The sequence below is a fragment of the Chanodichthys erythropterus genome, chromosome 1 (assembly GCF_024489055.1).
Source record: "Chanodichthys erythropterus isolate Z2021 chromosome 1, ASM2448905v1, whole genome shotgun sequence".
Taxonomy (NCBI): domain Eukaryota; kingdom Metazoa; phylum Chordata; class Actinopteri; order Cypriniformes; family Xenocyprididae; genus Chanodichthys; species Chanodichthys erythropterus.
The window spans coordinates 36544241-36564612 of NC_090221.1; the positions used below are offsets into that span (position 1 = coordinate 36544241).

General features: G+C 37.7%; 1 protein-coding gene across 2 annotated transcripts in view; it reads left to right on the forward strand.

Annotated features, from left to right (window-relative positions):
- Positions 1–20372, forward strand: part of pigg (phosphatidylinositol glycan anchor biosynthesis class G (EMM blood group)) — a 131188-nt gene that overhangs the window by 85726 nt on the left and 25090 nt on the right. For both annotated transcript variants that reach the window (XM_067393556.1, XM_067393631.1), the window contains 2 exons: positions 3775–4181; positions 16908–17099. In XM_067393556.1, the coding sequence (XP_067249657.1) occupies positions 3775–4181; positions 16908–17099 (599 nt within the window). The remainder of the gene's footprint in view (positions 1–3774; positions 4182–16907; positions 17100–20372) is intronic.

Below are 20372 nucleotides of genomic sequence, written 5' to 3' on the forward strand. Positions count from 1 at the left end.
TCCAACACTATATTGGCCAGTGTTTCAGTTTCACTGTCGAACCCCTGTATATTATGAAAACCTATATTATTTAAAAAAAAATAAATAAATTCAGCTGTTATCCAGGCAATGAAAGTAATTAGTAGTAATATGCAAAAGTGAATGTTATTGAAATGTGCTTGTTTTAAAGATGTGGGTCGTGTCTGTGTTTCATGTTTTGTCCCTTGCTGCTGGGAGTTCCGACACAGTGTTTAATTACTCAACGTTAATTTCCTCCTGATCAATTAGTGCTGCTGTCATCCTTGTTAATAGAGATGTTTACTCCAGACTTCATAGCATGTTTTGATTCTTAGTATAATCCAAAATTCCTTCATAATCTTTCATCGAAATTCTGAAACGTTTTTTTTTTTTTTTTTTCTTGCCTTTTTCCTTTTACTAAATGTTCAATGTTCTAAATGTTTTCCAAATAGCTATTTAAGTATTGGTTTATGCTCCACTTTCACATCAATTCCTGATGGATAAAAGTACTTTTTCCCCAAGTGAATATTCAGTTCAACTTGCATTACAAAAGTAAAATGTGCTGTAAATGTTGTTTCATGCTGACCTTAAAAAGTACAGCAGCAGAAACAGGCTGTATAATTGCTAGGGTCAGAGAGAGAGTGGAACAAACTCATTTACTGTGCAGAATCTGTACTTTAAGTGGACTTCAGGGAAAACATAAAATGCTGTACAGTATGTCCACTTTAAAGAAACAAACAGCCTGTTTAGTTACACATGAGATGATGGTCAGGGCACACACACACACAGCCTGTTGACACAGGGAGTTTCTGTTTGTTTCTGCATTAGCATATAGATTAGCGTGCGTGGCCTCGCTCTGCACTAGCGTTTGCTCAGTGCTCGCTCCTGTAATGATGAAACCAACGGAGACCTGAGAAAACAAACTCCTGATGCTTTTGTGCTTCTTTTGGTCCAGACTCTCATGGATCCAAATATTCCCTTCGATGGGACCGGAGCGACAATATGAAAAAGTGGAGAAAAGTAAAGAGAGACGGTTTACAAAGAAATGAAAAGCGAGAGCGAGTTCATCCCAGACGGTGTTTACACAAACAGAAGTTGCTTACACAATCCGTTTCCCCACCGGCTGATTTCGACCCAGGTGTTGCTCCGGGTGATGGATGAAAAACGCCGGTTGCTGCGGCGAGACACCAGTGAGATGTGACCGGTCCCCATGGTAACACATATCAAGGCTGCACATGGTCGTATCCATCATGACCAGGGACACACACACACACACACACACACACACACCAGCCACAGAGCGACCAATTAGTATTGCATTATCAGAGCAAACGGTGTGTGTCGCTGAGATTGTGTTTATCAGTTAGAAATAGGTAGAACTGCACATTTAACTTCAGTAATGTTAGTGGAACAGTGGGAGTAAAGATTTATCCATCAGGACATGTTATATGATACGATCCAGTGTTATTTTAGTATTACTTACCTGCTGATATAGTTTTATTCATATTTTGAATTAGCTTTTATTTTTATAGTTTTCAAAATCCAAGTTCAACTATTCATCCAGTTTCGTTTGCTTCCTATCTGCTGCATTTTGGACCAGCTGGGGTTTGTTTATTAAGCGTGTGGGGCAACCACCCATTACAGTAATCTAGCCTTGAGGTCATGAATGCATGAACCAACTTTTCTGCATTTGTCATTGAGGGCATATTTTGTAATTTAGTTATATTTTTAAAATGGAAAAATGTGGTTTTACAGATGAAAGATCGGTATCAAAGGGCCTGTTTACACCTGGTCACTGATGGGATAGCTATCCGATTGTGAAAAGACCAGGTCTAAATGCCGAAACGGATATAAATCCGATCGCTCAAACCACTTCAGGAGGTGGTCTGGGACACGTTCCAGTCAAAACTGAACAGGTCTAAATGCATCTGGTTTTTGAAACCACATATGTAAATTTAACTCCTCCCAAAATACTAAAAAATAAACGCGTGAGCGCGTGTTATAGGCTAAATAACATGTTATAGTCAGATATGACAGCATCTGTGCATATGAGCAGCTGATCTATTCAGCAACACAATGTGGAAACTGCAGCAAATCAAACTGAAAGTAAGTCGCAGGTGCTCAAAACATAATCATCTTCATTAAAAGTAATGAGACTAAATGATCTTACCAGTGCTGTGGTCACGCTCTCTCCTGTTGTGGTCTTTGATTTTGAAATTAGCTGATGATCAATAAAATGCAGCTCATATTTTTTGCTTTCGGTGATGTGAACTCTATGAAATCTGCATATAGCGCGGGAATTTAATGGATTTATATGTTTTGTGTAAATGCAATCCTTTTTATAAATCATAAGCTATTTGATTAGAGAAAACGCATGAAGTGACAGGTGTAAACAGGCCCAAAGAGCGCATCCAGGTTCCTAACTGAAGACGAAGACTTCACAGAAGTCTTAGACAGTATTCTAGGTTATTATGTGTGGAGGTTTTTGGTTCAATAATTAGTATTAAGTAGTAAGAAATTACTGGTCATCCAATATAGAGCTGAGTATCATGTACAGAGTGAAAAGCAATGGTCCTAGTACTGAGCCCTGTGGTACTCCATACTGAACTTATTGATTTGATGCCTCTTCATTTGCTGCTACAAATTGGTAACATTCAGATAAGTATGATTTGATCCATGCCAATGCAATTCCACTAATGTCAACATAATTTTTGAGTCTATTCAAAAGAATGTTGTAGTGTATAGTATCACATGCAACACTAAGATCCAGTAACACTAATAGTGAGATACAGCCGTGTGTGTGTGAGTGAGTGTGTGTCTGTTAGTTCTGAGTCAATACTGCTCTGCTCTCAGCAGCCCTGCACTCACACACTGTGGGAATCAGTCACAACATGCTCTCTCAGCTCTCTTTCTCTCAGCCATGTGTGTGTGTTTTAGCTCAGGGCTCTACACATCAAAGTGCTGTCTGTAGAGTTGTTTTACAGTGTTGGACGGCAGTGACATTGGTGTCAGCGACGTTTTACTGTCACACACTGTCAGATGTTTTGCTTATTTGTGGTTTTGCCCTTTTCAACTCCCACCGCTTCACCTTTTCCACTCCATTTCTCTCTCGTCCTTCACATCTGACTGCTTGTATTGATTTATTTTTGTGTTTCTGCAAACTTTTGTCTGTATGGATGCCATACGTGATGTGTTGTTGATGTTTGTTGTGATGCATGTGAAAGTGTAACAATCTAAAAGGAGAAGAAACTGCACACAAATGTATTTGTTACATGCATTTATCATTTGTGTTCTTAAAAAATGTTTTGAGTGCTTTTTTTTTTAATACTACATATCAAAACCACTCACATTTTGTATTGGAATATGTAGAACGTCCCAGTTCGCATGCTATCCGTCCTAAATAGTATTTGAAATTCACACAGCTTGAAATCCGAAGTGCAGATCCGTGCACACTCTAATGGCTAATATTGCCCTCAACCTATTGTGAGTTAGATGGGGTTTTGATTAGAACTACAAACATGAATAAAAAGTGTTAAAAAACTACAAACATGGCTGATGTGCGAGATCAGTGGTTTGACTTGTGACTAATAATCACATGAAAAGGTATTTATTCAATGTTATCCACATTATATTTCATCTGCAAAAGCATTTATAAAGATACGTTGTACGCGCATCATGCATTCGACCACGGCGGAAGTATACTTTAGGCTTATGTAGTGATTATTACTCTAGGTTTGTAACAGGACTAATGTGTATCCCATCTCTGTCTCATTCTAGAGTTCTGCCTGGACTCTGTCGGAGTTGGACACTCTGTTGCTGATCGGGACAGTGGGTCACACGCTCAGTTTGGGTTCCAGCAGCTTTATAGAGGAGGAACACCAGACCTGGTACTTCCTGCTCAACACGCTGTGTCTGGCCGTCTTCCAGGATGTCTGCAGGAAGTACTTCAGGGAACAAAGGCACAGAGGTGACGAAGAGGACGAGGGACCTCTGCTCCCTTCCAGCGCAGAGGAACGGTCGACATTCTCCCCAGCGGCGGAGCTGGGAATAAGCGCCGGTTCGGAGAAGTGGCTGGCCTTGGCGACCCCGCTGCTGACCCTGGCCTGTTGTCGCCTACTGAGGTCACTGAACCAGACCGGAGTGCAGTGGGCGCACCTGCCTGACTTTGGACACTGGCTCAACAGGTAAGATCAGAAAGACATTACGGTTGGTTTTGGGTCGCTATGTGGACTAACAAGCACTTAAAGGGATAGTTCAGCCAAAAATGAAAACTATCCCATCATTTACTCTCCGTCAAGGCATACTAGGTGTATATGACTTTCTTCTTTCCGACGAACACAATCGGAATTATACTTAAAAATATCCTGGCTCTTCTAAGCTTTATAATGGTGGAGGATGGCACTCCTGATTTTGAAGTCCAAAAAATGGATGCATATCCATCATAAAAGTAATCCATACGGCTCCAGAGGGTTAATAAAGGCTTTCTGAAGCGAAGCGATGCGTTTTTAGATGAAAAAAAACTATATTTAAAACTTTATAAACTAAAATAAATAGCTTCTGGCAGACCACCTGTGCAAGTCGACTTATAAAACCGAATTCACAGAACTAATATACTGACACACATATGTTCTCTATCTAAATGACTGTGTTTACGTGAATACTCAACAAGCTCGTCATTTCGACATGTTTTTATGTATATTTGACTGTTTAGTCATGAATCCGAAACCCAAAGTATACTTTGCTTGTCTTTTAATTACTCTGTTAATGTCAAGCACGTCCCGCAGTATACTGTGTTTTTCAACAGTCAGGTCACATGATTTGACTGAGTTGGATGTTAAGTTTGGGCTTTTATGGAGGAGTGAAAACACACCGCTATTTTCATAATTTGGAAGCCGAAATCAAAGTTAAAAACCGTTTAATGGCTCAATAGCTATCTAGAAATGTTTTCAGTCATTGTTGAGGGTGCGCTGCTCCGCTCTGAGCCGTAGTGAGGCGTTTCACTGTCTGCATGGAGAGTTAATGGAGCATTCACACTGACAGCGATTAAATCACCGCAGGCTGTCGGGTCGCTGCGCTGCTGGTCGCTCGTAGGCGTTCCTACTGGAATGCAGTGTTCAACTGGGTCTGGCAGCAAATCTCTGATCAACTTTGTCACATCTAACAGGCTCTGTTGCTCAGGTCGCCAACTCTCGTTGAAAATGAATCAGGTCACTGTAATGCTGTGAATCGCTGTCATTGTGAACTAACCGAAATTAACCAATTTAAAGGTGCCCTAGAATTAAAAATTGAATTTATCTTGGCATAGCTGAATAACAAGAGTTCAGTACATGGAAATGACATACAGTGAGTCTCAAACTCCATTGTTTCCTCCTTCTTGTGTAAATCTCATTTGTTTAAAAGACCTCCGAAGAACAGGCGAATCTCAACATAACACCGACTGTTACGTAACAGTCGGGGTGTACGCCCCCAATATTTGCATATGCCAGCCCATGTTCCCAACATTATGAAAGGCATTACACAAGGGCAGCCAGTATTAATGTCTGGATCTTCACAGCTGAATCATCAGACAAGGTAAGCAAGCAAGAACAGTAGCAAAAAATGGCAGATGGAGCGATAATAACTGACATGATCCATGATATCATGATATTTTTAGTGTTATTTGTGATAGCCACGGAGCACTATCAAATTCATTCAGAATCAAGTGTAAACATCCAAATAAATACATACTCACATAATCCGATGCATGCATGCTTTATGCATGACGAACACTTTGTAAAGATCCATTTTGAGGGTTATATTAGCTGTGTGAACTTTGTTTATGCACTGTTTAAGGCAAGCACGAGCTTCGTGAGTGGGGAGCATGAGCATTTAAAGGGGCCACAACCCTGAATCGGCGCATTTCTATTGTGCCCCAAAATAGGCAGTTAAAAAAATTAATTAAAAAAATCTATGGGGTATTTTGAGCTGAAACTTCACAGACACATTCAGGGGACACCTTAGACTTATATTACATCTTGTGAAAAAATGTATGATGGCACCTTTAAAACACTCTACATGGGCAGAAACATGACAGAAATACAGCTCTTCATGTGTCTAATGCTGATAGTTGATTCCAGTAAAAAAAAAAAAAAAAAAAAAAAATATATATATATATATATATATATATATATATACATATATATATACATATATATATATATACATATATATATACATATATATATATATATATATATATGTATATATATATGTATATATATATATAATAATATATAATATATATTTACACAGTAAAATATCGTTTTTCATTGAAACGGTAAGATATCGTAAAAACAATGCATTCTGGGTAATATATGTCATTTTAAGAAAAGAGGCCTATATGTTACTTTCTCAAACACGACAAATAATAGTACCCAGAATGCATTGTTTTTATGGGATAATACTGTCAATCGAAAGCAGTATTTTAGCTTAATGACAAAATAATGATTTTAAAATGTTCTTTTTTCTTTTCGTTTTGTTCAGTTTTTAGTTATTTTTTCTGTTGTACGTTTTGTTTACTTTGATGCAGTTTTTGTTCTTTCTTTTGTTTGTTCTATTTTGTACATTCTTTTATTCATTGGTTTATTTGTTGTTTATTTATTTGTCTTTCTTTTCTTAGTTTGGCCATTTTGTGTTCTTTCGTTTTTCTCTTTGTCATTCTTTTTCTTCTTCTTCAGTCCATTTCAGTTCTTTCTTCTGTTTGCTCTTTCTTTCCTTAGATTGTCCATTCTTTGTTCTTACCTTCTTTTTTGTCTGTTCTAATGTTTATTGATTAATTTATTTCTTCTGTTTCTTCTTTCATTCATTTGTTTGATATTTTGAAGTTGTCCATTATTTTGTTCATACATTCTTTCTCTGTTTTTTTTTTTCATTTATTGGTTTTTTTCTTGTTCTTTTGATCATTCTTTCTCTTCTGTTTGTTTGTATGTTGGTTCTCTTGTTATTTATTTAGTTCTTTCTCACTTTAGACCAGCATTTAAGTTATAATTCACTGTTAATCTTCCTCTCAAGTCAAATATGGAGTCCACGCTGTAGGTTTGTCATCATTCCCGCATGCCAGATCTGGGCTTATAAGCACCATATTTAATTTTTCAAACTGCTGTGGAAGATTATCAGTGAATATATCGAGTGGACTGGTCTGTTCCTCAAACAAAACTCTCATATGACTTCAGAAGACTCGGACTACAGTCAGACAGAAGGCAATTAATGTTCATAACCTCTGAATCTCACAGTGATTCTGCAGTCTCTTTGGTTTAATATCTAAGAGAAGGACTCTGGACTCTCTTGGGCTCGTATTCAGACTGCCTGCAGACTTTTTGGCTAATTAAAAGATTGTTTTATGAAAAGAGGACTAATTGCTACACTGCAAAGACGTTTTAATGTATTCCTTCCTTTTATTAAGCATTTTAATTATTTGGCATTTTAATAATCGTTCGGGCTCTTTTGTCGCACCTCAGGACCATTTAAAGAGGAGCTATTCTGCTTTTCTCCATCTTCATCTGTCTTCAGTGTGTAATGTTGCTGTTAGAGCATGAAAAAGTCCCTCCAGCAGGAGTTCTTCTCTATATCAGTGTCAGTGTTTCTGAACTCCTGAAACGGGAACGAACACGTCACAATATTCCTCATTTAAATAATTCAAATGCAGAATAAAGGGGCGGGGCCTGGTTGAGTTAGTAGTGTGTTGAAACTGGCGTTTATGGTAAGGGGCGGGACATTTCCCTAATGACCAATCACAACACACTGCACCAGACGACCAATCAGAGCACATTGTGCTTTTCAGAAGGAGGGGCTTCATAGAGACAGGAACTAAACAGAGTGTTACTGACAGACTGGGAAGAGAGGAGCTGAACAATGGAGAACATGAACATTCAAGCATGAAAGTCAAGCATAATACCTTTTTAAGTAACTGCAAAAATGTTAATAATGGCAAAAATGGAGTGATTACCAAACTGTTTGTTTCTCTATTTACATGTATAACAATTCTGTTTGTGAACAGGTTGTTTGTGAACTCACCGAATGCCCTCTTCCAGTTTGTTTGATAAATATCCGCCAAACTTCCAGCGTCCAAACACACTTCACCCCGGGCGATTAACTTGGCTCTCTCCTGTGTGTTGTGAACCGTGAGTCTCTGGAAGCGGCACTCGCACACATTTACAGACAGATGGTACCGGCGCTGGTCTGTGCCAGACTTATTCTACCCCATTAGCCAGTATCCGACCAGTCAGCCAATCAAAACCCAGCTTGGTCTCACGCAAAGACCCCCAAGAGAAAATAAGCAGGCAGAATTTGCCAACAATCCTGAGAAGTTTCACTCACCATTTATATTTTTGCTTTTAATTTAGCAACTTTATCCCTGTTTGAGTTGATATATAGTTATGTATACATTAACATTCAAAGGAAGACTCAAGTGTTTCATTTCGTTCTTGATTTTTTTGCCCTTATGAGGTCATTAAACAGTTGCAAGGGCCCAAACGCTATAGTTTTATAGCATTTAATTTGTTTCCCCTGAAGTGCACTTGTAATGAGGTTTCTTGAATTGTAAATTAGTTTTACATGACCACTTTCCACACTTTCTGTAGTCTCAGCGTCAGACGACATGCCCGCTGCCCGCCCATATGTCCAACTGATAAATATTGCTACAAAAATGGTAAGCACTTTCTTGTTGTGCTAGTCTCTGATTGGCTGACTTTACTCTCCTAGTAGCTAGTAAATACTAGCAGATCTGGTTATTTTCTGTTTGCTGACTTCTGTCAGGAAAATTAAATACTGTGTACTTTTGCATGGATAGAAATTAAGTCTACACTAATTTCTGCTCTTTTTTTTTTTTTTTTTTACTTCTCTTTTTTTTTTCGATGCAACGTTTAAAAGTTTGGTTTCAGGAAGTCTTCTGCTCACCAATTTATTTGAACAAAAATACTGTAAAAATAGTGAAATATTATTTTAATGTAAAACAGCTGTTTTCTATGTGAATATATAGTAAAGTATAATTTATATCCAGTGATCAAAGCTGAATTTTCAGCATCATTACTCCAGTCTTCAGTGTCACATGATCCTTCAGAAATCATTCTGATATGATGATTTGATGCTCAAGAAACATTTATGATTATTATCAGTTTAAAACAGTTTCTGCTTCAGATTTCTGTGGAAACTGCGATACATTTTTATTTTTGATGCACTGAAAGTTCAAAAGAACTATTTGAAATTTGACATTTATTTGAAATAGAAATCTTTTGTGACATTATAAATGTCTTTACTGTCAATTTTAATGCATTCTTGCTGTAGAAAAAAACCCCTAAAAGATGTTCTCTGTCCAAATCAACAACATTTACATTTGGCAGGCGCTTCCCATCCCCAAACTTCAGTCTGTGCTCCAAAGCATTCAAGATTTATGACACTTCTATGCTCAAAAAGTGTATAAATGGATTATAACTTCTGCGTAAATATAATTTAGTACCATAAAGTCCCTTAAAAATACAAAATATTATGATTATCGAAATAAACTATAGTACAATCATTTCATTGAAATAAAAAGAATTTGGTCATTTTTGACCAACACACGAACAGCACCAGTAAACAGTTTAGAAATCAATATTCATGCATATAAACATTATACACTCATACCCAGAGAATAGAAATCTGTGCCCTTTCAGTGTGTATCTGGAGTGTTTATAGAGTTATAACTATACATTCAAGCTGCCCTCGCAGGACTTTACATTGATGTGTCTTCTCTGGTGATATCATGGATCGATAGCTCTCATCTCTTAAGTGCATCACCTGCCGTACATGTCTAAAAGACTTCAGTGCTGCACATAAAGACTCTGTATCTCTGTCTCTCGCTCTCGCTCTCTCTTATCCAGCAGCCAGCTCTGATGAAGAATAATTATTGCGGTCGTAATAAATCTCTCTGCATTCAAACAGGAGAGATGGACATGTGCCAGAGTTTCTGAAAGCGAGGTTACAGGAAGGAGACCAGGATTTCCTGTCCTTGTGGTCTGAAGCGTCCATCGCTGGACTTCTCATTACATATATGGAGCGTATAATTATACGTGCTGTAATGAATCTCAGCGTAGACGGCTTTTATTATGATTATGTTTAAAGCACACGCGGCATGAGAGCAAGTGAGCTGATGCGGGAATCGTCTGAGATAATTGAATTGAGCTTAAAGGAATCGTTCATCTAACATAAAAACCCTCGTGTCATTGCAAAACCATACGACTTTCTTTCTTCAGGGAAATACTTAAGAAGACATTTTGCAGAATGAGAAAGCTGTGCTAATCTAGTTTAATTACTTAGAAACAGGGTTATGATCATTAAATAAAACTGAAACTATTAAAAACTTTTCTGTTAATTAAAATAAAGCTGAAATAACATATATTAGATGAAAAACTTTAGAAATTATGCCTTGGCAATGAACTGAAAAAAAAATATATATATAAAATATATTGCTGAGCTTGTCCATTATCAACCCATCTTGTGTTGATTTAACCCAGCATTTTTTAGAGTGTAAGTCATTTTTGAACTATTCCTGTAAGTACAGAGTTTGTGTTTATGTAAGTTTAACTTGGTTTTTAAAAAGTTATTGATTTGCAGTGGAATATTGAGTCAAGAGTTTTGGCTTTTGTTTTGACGCTTTGATCTTTTTATTCCAGCTAGATTTTTTTAGATGTGTGTTTCTGTGTTTGGGATTTGCCGGCTCATATTATTGTTTTAGTTTGCACTAATTAATATTTCATTACCCGGCTGAAACTGGCCCTTGGGGAAGAATCTGCATTATCTGTGCGAGAAACGCTCGCTCTTTCCCTTCCGCTTAGATCTCTTACTAATGCTGTGAACAACACTTCATCTGAAGGCTGCAAATGATAGTTTGCCTCGTTTTTACTGAGGGTTTTATAGCATCTACACTAACGTTCAAAAGTTTGGGGTCTTTTTTTTTAAAAGAAATTAATACTTTTTTTCAGCAAGAAGCCACTAAAATAATCAAAAGTGACAGTCTTTTATAATCTCACAAAAGCTTTCTGTTTCTAATAAATGCTGTTTTTTTTTTTAACATTATATTTATCAAATAACTATCATCCAAACTTATTAATGGACCTCAGATGGAGCCAATCTCTGAGATCTTCCTCAATTGTTTCTGTCCATTTTGATTTGATGTTAACTCTAAATTCATTATTACTTGATTTTTAGGTTCATGCATTTTAAAACTGATGCACCTTCAGTCTTGCATTTCTATGCACTTTAAAGGGGTCAAGACATGGATTTTTGTTTTATTTTTAATATGTTCCCCGAGGTTCAATATAATGGTAATAAAGTTTTTTCCACACACACAAAAAAAAAAACTCTGCTATGATTGGCTAATGTCATTGCATAAGAAACAGTAAAAACGCCCCCTCACTATTGCATGCAAGTGTTCTGAAAGCATTATCTATATAAAACCGTCATTTAGGCTAAACCATCCACTTGTTTCTTCCTTCTGAAGTCTGTTCAGAGATGCAAACCAGCTGTTTAAACTGTGAACGTTCTTTCACTCTTCCATTTGTCCTGTTGTTGGCAGTCTCAAGCACAAGTATCTCATATGCAAGTGTATTTGCCCATACGTGACATCACGGATCCCACAATATCAAAACAAGCCATTTTTGGAGCTTGATTAATTAAATACCTTGTTTATAATGAGGAGGATGTTTTGCAGGGAGTTTTAATGGTACAGAGAGCTTTTATGTGTCAAAAGATCAAGGCAGGTTTGATTTCTCATATCATGACCCCTTTAACTCAGAAGGTCTGTAGAGAACAGTCACAAACTCCTCTTTTGTTGTGCAAAGAAATGTTTTTATTATTCACTCCAGAAATCATGCATGGATGCACACTTGGGAAATAGAAATCCAGAAATAGCATACAACCCGTGCACCGGATTCGTGAACTCTTGATGACAAAGATTAATATTTTAAGTGCGGCTGATTCGCACAAAAACACATTTGCTTGCTTCTTATAAAAGATTTTAAAGGGGACCTATAACACCCCTTTCATAAGATGTGATATAAGTCTGTGAAGTTTCAGCTCAAAATCCCCCACAGATAATTTATTATAGCTTGTCAAATATTTGGGTGTGAGTAAAAACACGCCGTTTTTGTGTGTGTCCCTTTAAATGCAAATGAGCTGCTGCTCCAGAAGAGGGCGGAGCTTTAACAGCTCAACAACAACAAAGCTGGAGAATCTCACGCAGCCAAAATGAGGAAAGTGTTCAGCCTTACATTGTTCAAACCGGAGTCGACACTGATGGAGAGACTCAGGAAGAAGTTACAACTTTTAGACGTTTCTGAATGGTTAGTGGATAAATTGATGTAGTTGCTGTGGAGTTGATTCAACTCATCCACTAACATGTGCCGTCATGTTCATCTTTTGTGTTGAATTGACCCTCGTTTGTGAAGCAGTCCGGCGTAAAATGACGGCATGACAACAACACTCTACTACAACAACTCTTCCTCTTCTCTAATCAGCCCAACATGGCCCCGCCCCCTTTGTTGTGTGTTCTCGGGGGCGGGGTTTATGTAAATTCTAGGGTTAGTGATGTCAAGCTCGTTGTAGTCCCTAGAAAATATCTCTCTTTGCATTGAACTTTGAGTGTCGTAACTTTGCAGATGTCGTTTATGATCAAACAGCAACATTACACACTAACTAAAGTTAAAAAAGTGAAATCACAATCAACCATCTCTTTAATAGTCAAACGTCATAACTTATAAGACTCAGCTAACACTTGAGCCGAACTTTAGACTTTAGTAATTATCCTCTTTTTTCCGGCTCACTCTGTTCATTTGCTAATTTTTCTCAGATTGACAGGTCTGTTATTGTCCTTCGCTGACCCTCTCTGGTATTATCCGGCTTTACTCTGACAGAACACAGCTTTCTTATTTCTGCGATATGTCAGCGTTATTGTTTAAAGAGTCTAATTGGATGAGCGTCTCGTAGTATTCATTCAGAGTCCTGCTGAGTAAACGTTTGCTGTTGTAAACGAGGCGCGCTTTATTTCAAGGTTTAGTCTGAACTGACAGGTCTGGAAGCCGGTGTCACGCATGCAATCATGATCAACAGAGTCTGAATGTTGCGATTTTGTGGTTTCTGTGTGTGCATATGCATATTATACGAGTGCTGTCTGAGTCTGTCCCGCTTCGAACGCTGGCGGAGGAGGAAAATCAACAGAATTAATGGATTCTGCTGGGAATGAGAGCCTAATCATGTCTTGAGAGTGAACCTCCTGTCTTTGTGGGCATGAACATGTTCTGGGGTGGTTTCAGTGACTGAAAGGTGCATGCTGGGACATTTTCAAAACCTAGTGAGCTGCCTACATCATAGACAGCTGCCTTTTAAGATGAGCATACTGACTGAAACAAACAAACAATACTATGGAGGTCAATGGGGACCGGCAACTGGTTTGGTTTTCAGTATTGAATGACTATTTATAAGTTATTTCTCTTACTTTGTCTTCCATTTTAATCCTTGTCATACATATCTTACAACATCCTTCTGAAACAGCCATTTGCATCAAGAACGCAGCCATGATTCACTAGGTTTTGGATCCGAGTTTTTTCCTCTCGCATACACTTTCCGAAGACGATCATACATGCCCTTGCACTTATTTTGAAACCCGACCCTGAAATGCACACTTATGTGCTCACACATGCTGACAGGTGTGTGTGTGTGTGTGTGTGTGTGTGTGTGTGTGTGTGTGTGTGTGTGTGTGTGTGTGTGTGTGTGTGTGTGTGTGTGTGTGTGTGTGTGTGTGTGTGTGTGTGTGTGTGTGTGAGAGATGCATTAGTATTCTTCTGGTTGTCTGGGAGCAGATAGATAGGGAGCAGAGAGACGCTCAGGGTCACTGGCATCAGGATGAAAATTTCTCTCTCCGTCTGCATCTTTTTTCCTCCACTTCCTTTTCTTCTGTGCTCTTTCAATGCCCTCTCTACCTGTTTCTTTCTCTCACGCTGGCTGCTCCCTGCTTTCACCCAGATAATTGGTTCTAAGTATATGCTTAATACACTAAACAAAATAGTGTATCATGTTTATTTCATTCAAGTGCCATTTAAGACAAAGCTGCCTTTAACTTTATGTTGTTATATGGACAGTTTGTTGAACTCTTTAGTAGACTTAACACAAGCCCTGGAGTTTCACAAAACAAGCCATATTAATTTTCAAATAATTTGAGTTCTTTTTGAGTTGGATATGACAAAAGTAATGCAGTTTAGAGAACCAGTGAGTGAGTTGTTCAACTTCAAACCATAAACTTGATTTTTGAGCCTTTTGAATGATTCATTAAAGAGTCGCCTTAAAGGGTTAGTTCACCCAAAGATGAAATTTCTGTCATTTATTACTCACCCTCATGTCGTTCCACACCCGTAAGACCTTCGTTTATCTTCAGAACACAAATTAAGATATTTTTGATGAAATCAAATGGCTCGGTGAGGCCTGCATTGGCAGCAGTTATGTTACTTTGGAGCGTTATGAATCTTTTGTGTCGAATCAGCGTTTCGGATCGTTTGTCAAACCGCCAAACTGCTGAAATCACGTGACTTTGACGCTCCGAACCGCTGATTCGACACGCTGATTCATAACGCTCCGAAGCTTCCTGAAACAGTGTTTTGAAATCGGCCATCACTATATAAGTCGTTATTTTGTTTTTTTGGCGCACCAAAAATATTCTCATGGCTTTATAATATTAACATTGAACCACTGTACTCACATGAACAGATTTAAATATGTTTTTAGTGCATTAATGGATCTTGAGAGAGGAAATGTCATTGCTGGCTATGGAGGCCTCACGGAGCCATCAGATTTCATCAAAAATATCTTAATTTGTGTTCTGAATATTAATGAAGGTCTTACGGGTGTGGAACGACATGAGGGAGAGTAATTAATGACATTATTTTCATTTTTGGGTGAACTAACCTTTAAGTGTTTCGAAATTTCAATTGTTCACCACTGGGGGGCGTGACTTTGGCAGCTTGTCATTTTAACTAAACGTTCCGTTGCTGATGAAAATTCTATAGGAAGCTAATAAGGAGTTGCTGACCATATAGAGCATTCCAAATGAGTCACTTAAGGTCCTCCGTTTCAGTTAGGATGTTGGCTTAGAAGACAGCTGCCTGTGTAGGCTGTAGTGAGCATGTGTTGGAACAGAGCCCCTGTCTGTCTGTCTGTGGGTAATGAGCAGCAGTTCTGTGGCTTCATGTCAGTGCACACCTTTAGCACTCACCCTTCCTTCACTTCACTGCAAACACACACCTCTGCTTCACTCCAGGACACACACCTCATCATGTCCGCACTGCTCGCACTCACACACCCACACACACACACACCTTTCAGTCTGGCCTGTGTGGCCCACACCTGATTACCTTAGATGAGAGGAGAACTCAAGCTGCATTCTGAACACACACACACACACACACACACACACACATATACACACTGCGGCTCAGTTCCAAAATATTTTTTAATAATGTTAAATAATTCAAATTTAAATAATGACTAAATAATGTTAAATATAATAAAGATAAGTGCAAATTTGAGTGCATCTCATTTAATTTCTATATATATATATATATATCAGGATTAAATCTGTCGCTCTGCTCTCTAGATATCAATATTGGGTGCAACATTTCTTTCACTTTCTCCATTACATTATAATACAAAAACATATAAACAGATTGACCATGAAGCGTTGCGAATGAAATAATTAAATCACTCTCCTAGAATACTACAATATATTTGTATATATTTAACTATTTTGCTGTAAATTAAACATATTGTATTTTATACTATACTATTATATTGTACCATAGTTTTTTATTCATTTGTCATTTGCAGTATAATATAATTTTTAGTCATTGGCAATGCTGTATGAGTAGTTTATTCCCATATTAAACTTTAAGTAGGCATTCTTGTATTTTTATTTCACCCTCTAATTATTTTATTTTATTTTATTTTATTTTAATTTTGGTTTTTATTTTATTTTATTTTATTTTATTTTATTTTATTTTATTTAATTTAATTTAATTTAATTTAATTTAATTTAATTTAATTTAATTTAATTTAATTTAATTTAATTTAATTTATTTTATTATTTTATTTTATTTTATTTTATTTTATTTTATTGCTTCAAATCAAAGTTTACAATGTTGTGAATTATTTTGAATCTGGTTGGTTTTGTTTGCTTTAAAAGTTTTTGTTGAGGATTTATTTGAACTCTATATGGAGAAAATATTTTTGGAACCAAAACCTTTATTTTATTTTTTATTTTATTTTATTTTATTTTATTTTATTTTATTTATTTTTTATTTTATTTTATTTTTTATAACTATTGTTTTTCTGCAGGTGTTGATTTTGCCAGTGTTGATAATGTAGAAACTTGACTGTCTGTTCATGCATTCTTATTGCTTAAATGTGGTTTTATTTTTTATCATAAATCATGCAGATCTCTATGCGGCACCCAGACAGAGTACTTGTGCATTTCCCAGTTCCCAAGTTCCCCGTTCTATTACACTTTTTCAAGTAGGGAGCGTGAAATTCTGAATTGCAGCATCTTTGGATCAGTGAGATTTCTGTGTTTGTAGAACAGAAATCCAAACAGAAACACCAACAAGGTGTGTTATTGCACAAAAACTCAGCTTAACATGTTGCATCATGCCTGTTTATGCTGATATACTGCATGTGTTTAGAGTTCAAATCATGCAGGGTTTGTCTCTCTGCTGTTTTATATTCAGTGTTTCTGTGCATATGTAAGGAGAACACGTCTGTCTTGTTTTTTATTCACTGTGTGTGTGTGTGTGTGTGTGTGTGTGTGTGTGTGTGTGTGTGTGTGTGTGTGTGTGTGTGTGTTTGTGTTTCAGTGGGGATCATAAGGCGTTCCTCTCCGTGCTGGCAGTGTTGTCTCTGGTTCTGATCTTCCTCCTGGTTCAGCGTCACTGCTCGCTGGTGTCTAAGATCGCCCTGGCGCTCGGCCTGCTCGGAGTTTACAGCTATCGCGCCGCTGTCGGGAACGTCCTGTTCCCATGGCAACACAGCAGCCGTGCCGTCTCCAAGTAAGTTTGATGATATTTAAATATCGTATTGACATTCCCTGAATGTCAGATGGTGAATAAATTAGCTTCCCTCATTATCGTTGTTGTCGAATTGTCTGAAGTTTCTCCGCTAACTTCATGTCCGTGAGCTCAGAAATGCGGGGATGGAGTGTTTCTCAAGAGTTTTTAACGCGAGAGCACGACTCAAGAGGCCTTGATTCTGACCGTCGAGAGTGGAGGATTGTTTAGTGTCGACTCAGGAATGATTAAACCCGTTGTTAACAGAAAGTACAGCAAATAGTCCTGGAGTTTCTCTGCCTACAGGACCACATTCAGGACCCAAACCTGCTCTGATCTGATCTCACACACGAGTCTGACTGACGCTGTTTACGTTTTTGAAAAAAGTGATATATTTTTTTCATGATTCTTTCATGAAAGATCAAAAGAACAGAGTTTATTTGAAATAGAATCTTTTGTAATATTATTTATAAATGTCTTAAATGTCACTTTGATCAATTTAATGCTGAATAAAAGTATTAATTTTATAATTTCATATAAAATTATATTTTTATTTTAAACAAATCATACTGACCACATACTTTGATTTAATTTTAGACATAGTCATTTGACTAAAATCAGCTCAAAATCCCCCACAGATCATTTATTATAGCTTGTCGAATTTGCCCCTATTTGGGTGTGAGCAAAAACACACCGTTTTTGTGTGTGTCCCTTTAAATGCAAATGAGCTGCTGCTCCCGCCCCCTTTCCAGAAGAGGGCGGAGCTTTAACAGCTCAACAACAACAAAGCTGGAGAATCTCACACAGCCAAAATGAGGATTGTCAGTTACGGTGTTCAGCCTTACATTGTTCAAACCGGAGTCTACACGGATGGAGAGACTCAGGAAGAAGTTACAACTTTTAAAATGAAACTGGACAAAAAAAGAAAATATCTCAATTTGCATTGAACTTTGAGCGTCGTAACTTTGCAGATGTTGTTTATGCTCAAACAGCAACATTACACACTAACTAAAGTTAAAAAAGTTAAATCATAATCAAGGACCCCTTTAGTGATGGGCAGCAGCAGGTTTATTAGGCTACTGTCACTTTAAGGCTGAATGCACGGATCCAATACACTGATACACATCCGATATTCTCCCAGCTGTTTCCTTCACTTAAGACATAACAACTATGTTTACGTGAATACTCACCAAAATGGATATTTTGACATAATTTTCTGTGTATTTTCAAGCAAAAGAGAGCTCAGTTCAGTACTCGTGTGCTGTCTGAGAGGCAGCTTTCTGTGTGTCTACAGAAAAACGTACTGTATTGAACTCTGTTTCATGTCGTCAAGCTTTTTCAGATCTATCCAGCTCAGCTCAGCTTCTGTGATGCCAGAGATTGAGATAAGTTAGTTGTGCACTTGCTATGCATCAGTCAAGCATTCTCATATGCATCTGTGTACTGTGTCTAGAGTGGATCAGGCCTAAGAGAGCCTATTTTATACTATAGCAGATCTTCACACACTCACAAAAATACAAAGAGTTTTCTGAGGCACACACACACACAGTTTCAACTCACTCCTGTGACAAAATATGGCCGCTCGCCTCTTCCCCTTGACATTTACTCCCACCTAATTAAATCTTTGACCTCCTGGCCTTGGTGTAGCGTCACAGGCTGTGTTCCATTACACACTCTCCATATGACAGAGAGAGCGCGAGCGTCTGGGTGAGGTAATTGGCGTTGCCGCCCTGTGCCACCAGACTCACTCTCACACTCATTAATCACTGCAGGACATTGTTTATGTTGCCCTGGCAACCTTTAGTGCGCCTGTTAAGTAGATGTCCGCTGACTTACGCCCCATCGTTTCGGCTCGCGCTCTCTCCCTCTTGTTTTCTGTCTCCGTATCACACGTTTTCAGTGAGTGTTGATTTTAGTGCATTTAAAGGGGTGAAGTATCTTTTACTCACTCTCATGCCTTTTCAGAGAAGTTTCTGAATAGATATGTAAATCACAGATATGTCTCAAGCTGCTTTTAGAGGCGTAAACAACCTCCAGTCTGTTTTGCATCTAATTTATTTGTGTTAGAAGACCAAAACAGAATTATTGCACCACATGCATGAAACAAGCTACTAAACAACTCAGCGTGTGGTTATTTAGTCCGTTCGAAATGTCTTTCTTTGTGTAAACAAGAAGTATTAATAGCTTTTCTGACTTCATAAGCATATTTTTAACACGTACACAACATAATTATGATGCACGTTTTGGAGCATTCTAGGGCAGCGGCACATCTTTCACCGAATCCCAGAATGCAATGCAACAAGTTTAATGAAAAACCTGTAAAACTCTGAGCAAGTTTTAATTTTGAGCTCATTGTTGTTTGGTTTTGTTTATCTCTGTTCCGCCTTTGATTAAGAAATATAAAGCACGGTCGACTTTCATTGAGAGAAAACCACGAGCACGCAAAATACAGAGTAAAAAGATGCTTTTTTAATCAGCGCTGATCCTCAAAGCTGTTTGCGGTGGATGATTGTTGTCAGAGAAAGCTGAGCGGAACAGAAATAAACAGGAATTTGGCGGAGACACAGATTTTGGAGTGTGTGAATGGAGAGAGGGAGCGTGTGAGTTCAGTAGTGTCAGAATGAGATATCATCTGTTGAAGAGAAGTGCACATCTTAAACTGAATAACATGCAGAATATAGAATCTCCATTCAGACGACTTCAACGCAGACTGTGTTTCCCGTCAGAGAGGAAAACTTGAATTCTGATCACGCTTCTCGAGGGACGGAGAGCAGGTACAGGTCTGGTGAAATCATAGCGCTTACAGCGTTAAAGCTTAATTATATTTCTTCTTTCAGAAAGCAGGAGAAACAAACTGAAGCGTAGTCAGTTCATGCAATACATCATTAAGAAAAACAAAATGGAAAAATTCTAATATATTTTCTTCAGGCAGGGCAGAAATTGTCAATCCAAACAAAAGAAATAAAAACATGATGAATTTATTACAAATTAAGTTTTTGTGATTTCCTTACAAAAACACATGGCTTCGCTTCAGAAGGCTTTTATTAACCCCCTGGAGTATTTTAAAATTGTATTTTGTCTGTATATTACACTACTGTTCAGAAGATTTTAATGATTTTGAAAGAAGCATAATGGGGGCTGCATTTATTTGAGCAAAAGTACAGTAAAAACAGTGAAATATTATTACAATTTAATGTAACTTGTTTTCCATGTGAATATATAGTAAAGTGTAATTTATATCCTGTGATCAAAGCTGAATTTTCAGCATCATTACTC